Source organism: Centruroides sculpturatus, unplaced genomic scaffold (assembly GCF_000671375.1).
Source record: "Centruroides sculpturatus isolate CEXI.00-Female unplaced genomic scaffold, Cexi_2.0 scaffold2734, whole genome shotgun sequence".
NCBI lineage: Eukaryota > Metazoa > Arthropoda > Arachnida > Scorpiones > Buthidae > Centruroides > Centruroides sculpturatus.
Window position 1 is genome coordinate 1 of NW_019392606.1, and position 8,936 is coordinate 8,936.

Here is an 8,936-nt window from a genome sequence, read left to right on the forward strand (position 1 = left end):
TAATTAATTAATTATTACAAACAAATTTATAAATGTGTTTAATTATGATTTTTACATTAATTTTATAAACGTCTTTCGAGATAATGTACTTAAACAATGTAATTTTATTTCTGTTTACAAATATATAAATTGTGTATTTCTATAATATCAAATATGAAGTAAAACATGGGAAAGCTATCTAACCTTGTGTAACTTTTAAAACTAGTTCCTCAGTAATTATAGGCTATTCTTCGATGTAGCTAGTATACTGTCACTAAGATTTTCAATGGGCTAATTAAAGTAACACGAAGAGAATTTTTATTCTAAAAAAACATATTCAATTTCAACGAAGTGTATCTTTCAAGTTTTATAAGCTAAAAACTACAGATAAATAGCAATGTCATTCAATCCTGGATACAATTGATAGTATAGGTTGCAAAATAACTTTTTGAAAATTGATTTTTCACGCCTGAAGGATTTCTATAGAAGTTTTTAGAAAATAGATTTAATTGACTTTTCATTACTTTTTATTTGAAGAAACTTAAGAAGAACCTACAGAATCTATTATTCATGATAATTTAGAGAGACAATGTCTTTAGAAACATGTCTGAAAGTTATGTAAGATAATTCAGAAATAGTGGAACAAATTTCGAGGAATGATTCCTCACAGGATAATAAAAAAAGACATATAAACATATGTCCGAAAGTGAGAAATTTTAAGAAATTAAACCTCTTATAACAGTGTTAGGTGCAAGACAGATTTTACTAAATAACTCTCTTATTAATTAACGCTCTTACGTAACTCTTAATGTTAATGTGAGCATACGCACATGCTGTACTAAACTATACCCATCTGCACAGATGGATAGATAGAGTTGTTTGGTGGTACGGCCTCCATGCTCTCCTAATCTAAATCCCTTTTGTTTTTTTTTTTAAATCTGTGGGACCAAAGAGAATAGAGCAGTGGTTCTTAACGTTTCTCCTGTCGCGGACCCCTAAAATTCCCACACCATGATGGACCGGTTGAGAAAAGCGGTACTACAGTATGCTACTCACATTGGCAATGCAGACACGCTGTTGCAACATATTGCCGACGCCTAAACCACTATTCGCTGGGAGCCTTGTACCTTTAAAAAGGTGCAGTAATTCATGCTCTGATAGATCCAAACGTGGAGGGTATTTTAAACACTTCTAATCGAAGAAGCTATGTAATCGAAAGAGTTAGTAAAAGCGTATGCAATAAAATGTCTTGCACCTAATACTGTCATAAAAGTTTAATTTCTCGAAAATCTCTCATTTCGGGAAATATTTTTATACACCTTTTTTCTTTATTTTCCAGTGAGGAATCATCCCGCGAAGTTTGTCCCATTGTTTCAGAATTTCCCTGTGTATAAAAACATATCGAATATAATATATACGGCTTTCAGAGATATTTTATATAAACTAAAACTTTTCTATAAAATATACTAACATCGATTTTTGATCGAAGTACCAGAGAAAATAACAGTTGTCCCGCTAATAATCTTGAAAAATTACTATTTTTTCTCTCAGTTCGACCGAAAGCTCTGTTAAATATTACATATTTAAAAAAAAAACACAAAAAATTTTTTTATTTAATTATATATTTTGTGAAAATGAAAGCTCATCCTACTGTCTATATAATATTTCTAATTAAAATAAAATTAAAATCAAAGATAAACTCGTAAGTTCAGTATCAAGATATGGAGATTGCATATTAATTTAAATAAGATTTTTCACATGAATTTTTTACATCATGATTTTCCTTATTGAATGGTGCTCTTTATCAGAAATTACATTAGTTTATGTCGCTTTTAAATAAAATTATTGAATTTCTGCATAGAAATTACTTTTCTAATAAACTTTTCATTCTCATCAATTTTTATTTTATCAATAGTGTGAATAGTTAAGAATTTACATTTATTTACATTATTAACACAAATAATAATAAATAAATTATTTTAATCATCCATTTCAGTTAGGTACCATTCAATTATGGTATACGTAGTTTATAGGATACCGTTTTTATTGTTATTTATCTGCCTACAGATGGACGTAGTATGCGATGATAGATGGCTTCAAGCCATAGCAAAATCTAGTTTTTTCTTCGGTACCATTATCGGCAGTATCGTTTTTGGCAATTTGGCAAATGTGTAAGTAAAAATTAAATCTACTTTCGTTTATGTCATAAGGATAAAATGTCGTTTTTGAATAGATATGGAAGAAAGCCAACTTTTTATGTCCTGCTGTCTGTATACATCATCATAGGTATTCTATCATGTTTTCCACCTAATTATATCGCATTTATTGTATATAGAACCATAATTGGCACAACTAGCATTGTGATTTTCCAGATTCCTTTTGTTTTGGGTAAGTATACGTATATGATTTTAGTCACACGTTTACAGAAGGTGATAATCATGATAAATGTTTCTCAATCAAGTTGTCCTTAGAAGAAGCTTTCCATTATATCATATAGCGTATATATATATAATATTTTTTCTATTAATCCAGATAAACATTGTATATATAACACAGCAATAACTATTACTCTCTGGTTATGTAATTCACTTGGTTTTTAAAATTCTGTTTACAAAATAGTGGTTTAAATAATGACACTAATTTTTTTATTCTGATATTGCCTAAACGAATATTAACAAAGTCTAACTTTGAATAACTGTTTATCTAAAAAGCACATAACATAAACTAATTCATCCTGATTCAGTCAAATATAAACTCTTGATATCTGTTCTATCATGTGTATATGAAAATTATGATGAATACTCTATATAATATAGGCCTACTATATGTATAATAATTAGTATTTTGATTTTTAAATGTAATTAAAATATCTGTCGGAAATTATATTCATTAGAAACATTTTTTTTTTGTATTTTTAGCTATGGAACTGGTTAAACCACAGAAACGATCGACATCTGGAATGTGTATATGCTCAACGTTTCCATTTGTCATCGCACTCATGTGCCTTTTAGCGTATCTCTCAAGAAACTGGTTTATATTATCCTTAATAACTTCTGTTCCTCTAGTAATTTTCTTGGTTATATGGTAGTAAGTAGAAATTATTTTTATTTTACTTTATTTTAGGAAACAACATAAAGGTTTTTACAATAATTAAATAATAGAAAAGGCCAAATGAAATAAAAGTAATCATCAAAGATAAGAATCACACAATGAGGATCAATAGATATTTAATTAATTATATTTCCGAAAATTATGCTTTTTTTTCTTTCTATTCTCATCTTCAGTTATTCCTCTGTATGCATATAAGTTATATTATTTCCAGTATAAATTAGATGTGTGGCATATACGTACTTTAAATTAGGTTGTTCATTTGGACTTTCCTGCTATTTTTTATATATTTTGTGAATATTTCTATCTTATTTACTATAAAATACTAACTGAATCTTCTTTTAGTTTTGTTCCTGAATCACCGAGATGGCTTGTTGCACAGAATCGAATTGATGAAGCAGAAGTCATTGTTCAAAAGATAGCAAAAGTGAATAAGAAAAAAATACCACCGAACTTTCTCAAAACATTTATGGTAAATGAAAAACAAAAATAACCTCAATTTTATATAATACAGTTGAATCTATCTGTATATCTATCGCGAATCTCATGGGAACGAGGAAAAAAAATTCGAGATAGAAGCTTTCGAGATATAGAGGTTTCTATATTGCAGTGATTCTCAACCTTTTTCGTTGATGTACCCCATTAGCCCATTAGTTGTTTCTCAAGTACAGTACCTCTTCGATTTACGCTCGTACCTCTAGGGGTACATGTACCCCCCCCCCCGGTTGAGAACCACTGCTATACTGTAAACAGCAATAGCTTTTTAAAAAATTAAAAGCTATTGGTTTTTTCAGTAACATATTATACAAGGAACAGTTGTTTTATTGGAGGAAATAAAATGGTATAGATTGTTATGGGTAGAAAATACGAGGTGGGTGGTGTTTAAAATACCAAAAGAGTAAGTATTTAACGTTATATAAGGTAGAGGGGGGCAGAGTTCGGATCATCCTTGAGGCAGAATAGCTTCACCAGATGGGGGTCATCTGGAGTAGGTGGGGTGGGATGGAATCACTTGTGGATAGATACTACCTGTTAAGAAGGAGTGATTTCTAGGTGTGACTTATAGTTAGACCGTCGTTTAAGTTAATTTTAAAAGTTTTTATTTAGTAATTTCCAAATGTCCAAATAATTTCCTTTTTATAATATTTTTTTCTAGCCTGAGTATTTTTAGATTTTTAGATTATTGAGTGAAATCTCGCAATTTTTACTATTGCAATGTATGGCTACAGCAGAATTAGTGTAATTAAATTTAATAGCACGTGAATGCTCTTTTAGTTTGATTTTTTTGGGTTTTTCAAGTTTCACCTATGTATTGGTAATTCGGTTGGCAGCTGAAGGATATTCTGTATATAATGTTATTTTGTTTTATTAGTAACTTTTTAATATTTTCACTGGGGCTAGAGTTAGTAAATTGTTATTATATACAATTGTATTCTGTAAAAAAATTCGGGGGATTTTTCTGTGTGTATGGATGTTAGTGTGTGTGGGGTACACGATTTTGTTCACCTACTTTGAAGCTTAATAACTCTTGGACTTTCTGTTGAAAAGTTATGAAATTTTGCAGGGAGGTTTATATATTACAAGGATTGATGCTATTAAATTTTGGTGATTAAAGATCGAGAAAGTGTGGAGATGAAGGGAATTCCTGTGTCGTATCTCGAGTAACGTTGATCTTAATAACGATTTTGACTCGTTATTATAATTCACAATTTTTTATAAAACCCACCCTACCCTTAAAATTAAGCTTTTTGCCATTTTATATATAATAGTTAAAAATATAACAAGTTTATAAAATAAAATATCTTAACAGATGGAACCAAATGTTGCCGGGAAAGTTAAGCAACTTGTTGCTAGATTTTTATATAAGTACTTGTTTGCACTGATATTTGTAAAATCTGAACACAATAAAGAACTATCCATGTAAAGACATTCTTTTACCTCTTCATCAATGATTTCTTATCCATTCCTAACCCATCTATATTAGTACCCACAGAGCCCATTAGCAGGACTGTAGTTCTGTGGCTTCTTTTGCGTACAGTACATGAGACATCATACGAGTGTAAACTGAAGTACTGAATAACGCACTGACTTATGAACCAGATAGCCAGAATTCAATTTCCTGGAATAGGCTAAGCAACAAAATATTAACTTCTACTCTGGGCTTACTCGGTTTTTACTATAATGAAACAGCACCTTTACAGCAGTAAGAACAACTGGAAGGCGACGTGACAGACTGAACAGCGACAGCCGGTTAAGATTTCCAATTCCGATACCCCCATGCCAATACTGGCCGGTATCGATACTTTAAAGTGGTTTAAACAGTATTAAAATATATTTTTTTCATTTTAATACGCTATTTTCTTTAAAAGCTGTGGAATTTAATTACAAAACATCGTATGTAAAGATTTCCAAATAATTCATTATAACTTATTATTTAACAGGCATCTAAAGGGATCGCTAATCAAAAGAACAAGAAAGATATAAAATTTACTTTCGTACATATTATAAAGTATCCTAATATACGAAAGAATTTTTTATTAGTTACTTTTGGTTGGTTGGTGAATGCTACTGTGTATGTTGGCCTTCTTTTCGGTTCTACATTGTTTAACATCAACGATTATTTAGCATTAACCATTTCCGGTCTGGTTGAACTTCCAGGAGATCTAGCGGCATGGTGGGGAATGGAAAAATATGGTAGACGATTTATAATGCTAGTTTCTATGGTATTGGCAGGAATATCTTGCATATGTGCAGGAATCGTTCCAGGAAGTAAACTTCTTTTTTCCTATCTCTATTATTTGTGTTTATATATTTTGTAAGTATTATTTTACTTTTAAGGCTACACTTGGACTATTGTCATTTTGGCTAACATCGGGAAATTTGCAATTGCCGGTTCGTATTCTGCAATTTACGTCTTCGGCAGCGAATTGATTCCAACTGTTTTAAGAACTTCAGCTTTAGCTACAGCTACGTTAATTGGAAGTGTAGGATCTATGATTGCACCTCACATTCTCTATCTGGTATGTAACTCGTAATAATATAAATTAGAATAATAAATAGAATAAACAATATCGTATTGTATTGCAGGGAACTTTATATGGTAGAGCTTTACCTCTCATAATATTGGGAATATTATCTATATTTGGTGGAATGTGTAATCTATTTTTGCCCGAAACAATGAACGAAAATCTACCAGAGACAATAGAAGAAGGAGAAGCATTTGGTAAAGATACCAAGTTTTGTCAATTTCCTTTTACCAAGTAAGTTATTTAAAAACTTCGTTTAATTATTTGTGAATATCATAGTTTTTTATAAGAATTACTGTATAAATGATATTTTTAATTATTTTATTTCTTTATTTTAGGCCAAAGAAGAAAGGAAAAATATCTAGAATAGCGGATCATAGAGATTCCAAAACAGTTAGTGTCGATAATTATGAATTATAACTTCTTTTATTATGTGTTTATTAAAGAGAAATATGTACGAAGATAAAACGATATGTATATTTTATAAACTTATTCGACAAATAATAATAAAATACAGTTAAGCAATTTGTTCAAATTAGAGAAGTTTTAAAAGCGTTTTTCTGTTGAGAATAGAAAGCAGGCCTTTGTTGCAATCCTAGTTCGAGAAACAACCCATTCGTAATGAATATCCAGTCACGTAACATAAGTATAATATTACTTCGCTAATAAATTAAGTGAATTGCATCCTGTACAATCCCAGAAAAAAATATTCAAGATGTTCCATAAGTCTGTACAAGCCCGGTTTTGGACTGTTAGCCGCCTGCGTGCTATAGATATTTGGCTGCCCCTATTAGTGCTGATAACGAGTAAATTCAAAACCTAAGCCATCGCACGAGACCCTACTAGATAAGTTGAGAGAGGTACAAAAATCCATAAAAATATTTGATATATATTTAATTTTATTTTATTTAAATCAAGCCTCCCCGTAGATAATACGAGCCTTTGTTCAATATATTTCTGCGCCGCCATAAAATAGAAGTTGCAAATTAAAATGAAATTAATTTAATGAAAATTTTTTATTTAGTATATACAGTAAATATAATACATACGTATGTGTATATAAAATTTATTTAAATATGAATACAGATGAATATGAATATTATATGTATTTAAATTAATAACGTTGGTGCGCATCTCCTTGTTTATTTAAATTGTAGACCTATAAATTCCCACTGTTGTCTATCCGTTTGTCTGTCCTTCTTTAATCTAGAGGACGGAGTTAGATACATGAAAATCAAGACCAAATATAAAAAGCTTAGGGGCAGGATGTCCTGATTAACTATACATAATTCGTAATAACAACAGTGGATCGAGTTAGACTCACCGGCTGAATGAGACGTTTGGGACCTTATCGGAGCTGTAGAGCATACCTATAGGAGCAAAACGTCAAAGGAACCATACCTCTACAAGCGACTCTTCGCGAGATACAGCCCACCAAATTCGGGTCTCGCGAGATCGCCAATCACGTCGCTCCACTAAGAATAATCGCGTTTAACTACAGTATTTAGTCCACATGAATATGCCGGCTTCGAATAGCCCACTCGACTGTTCGTGAAGTACTTGACGTTATATAGTTTTAGGGAGGTGTGGAGGCTAGCCCCACACCCACCTTGGCCACCCAGGCGCCAAGGTACGAGCACAGAGCGCACATGCGAAGCACAGAGGATAGTGGGTAGACTAATAAGTGTTAAAAACTGATCTTCAGAGACCAATATCACGCGAAGGGTCAACAATTATAGGGGTGGTGTGATTTATGTAAAAAATATGAAATAAAACATCGATTTCACTTTAAAAAAGTACTGAAAACGACCGTAGCTCCGGTAACGGAGGCGTCGCCATTGGTGCTACCTAGGTAAACATTTACCGAACTGACCTTTGGAGGTGAATGTCTCGCGAATGATCGCATGTACAGGTATGGTTCGTTTGACTTTTCTGGTCGTACAAGGAGTCTATAATTCGGAAGGAGGGAGTCGAAAAACCCTTCATTTGGAGCCTTTAAATCTTACCGAGTCACCTTTGTTCAGAATCTTTGCAAGTTGAAGCGCAAGACTTGGGATTCCTAAATCGACTGTTTGATGTATTCCACTAAAAAAAACAAAACGAAAAAAAAATTTAAAGGCTAGGTAGTACAAAACAGCAATTCTTACAAATACTTACGGATAAGAATCAAGTTGGGCTGGATTCAGCGGATCAATGCTATAGCTTTGTGAAGACGATACCTTTGTGGAAGGATTGATTTTCAGCGATGCTACTAAATTTTTGTGGTTAAAGGTCGAGGGGTGGGGAGACAGAGGGACAGAGGGAATTACACTCCTGTCGAGATATGACAGGAGTGTCATTTGATTTTATTTGTTATTAACGTGTATACTTTTTTTTTTTTATAAAGCTTATCCCGACCCTCAAAATTCATCTTTTTGTCATTGTATAATAATTAAAGATATAAAAAGTTTTTTATAACAAAATCTCGTAATATATGGCGCCACACACAATTTCATTTATTTTGCTTAATAATATATGAAACCTTTTTTTTCAAATAAAAACTCATAACAGCCGAAAAAGTTATGCAACTCGTTGTTAAATTTTTTCTATTGAAAGATTAGGAATAATATCGAAAATACAGTAGAACCTCGAAAACTCGACCTAATGTGGACCGAAGGGTGGCCGAGTTTGTGAAAATGCCGAGTTATCGGGAATGGGGTTAAAAAAAATAAGTACGAGTATTTCCTCAGAAAATAATGTACTGTACCTGTACAGTATTTACTTGTACAGAATATAACAGAGAATAAACTGCCCAAATACCCTTAAACAAAGGAAAAGTACGTC

At 31.8% G+C, this 8,936-nt stretch overlaps 1 protein-coding gene across 2 annotated transcripts; it reads left to right on the top strand.

The window, feature by feature from the left end:
- Positions 1-2,046: 2,046 nt before the first annotated feature.
- Positions 2,047-6,692, top strand: LOC111617652 (organic cation transporter protein-like). Of its 2 annotated transcripts, XM_023358923.1 has the most exons (8): positions 2,047-2,150; positions 2,213-2,367; positions 2,898-3,066; positions 3,433-3,559; positions 5,529-5,856; positions 5,926-6,107; positions 6,175-6,347; positions 6,452-6,692. In XM_023358923.1, the coding sequence occupies exons 1-8, from the start codon at positions 2,047-2,049 to the stop codon at positions 6,531-6,533; spliced, it is 1,320 nt and encodes a 439-aa protein (XP_023214691.1). In that variant the 3' UTR covers positions 6,534-6,692. The 2 variants fall into 2 exon arrangements, with proteins under 2 accessions (XP_023214691.1, XP_023214693.1); XM_023358925.1 differs by lacking the exons at positions 2,047-2,150; positions 2,213-2,367 and adding an exon at positions 2,725-2,806 and having other exon boundaries at positions 6,452-6,576.
- The last annotated feature ends 2,244 nt before the right edge of the window (positions 6,693-8,936 follow it).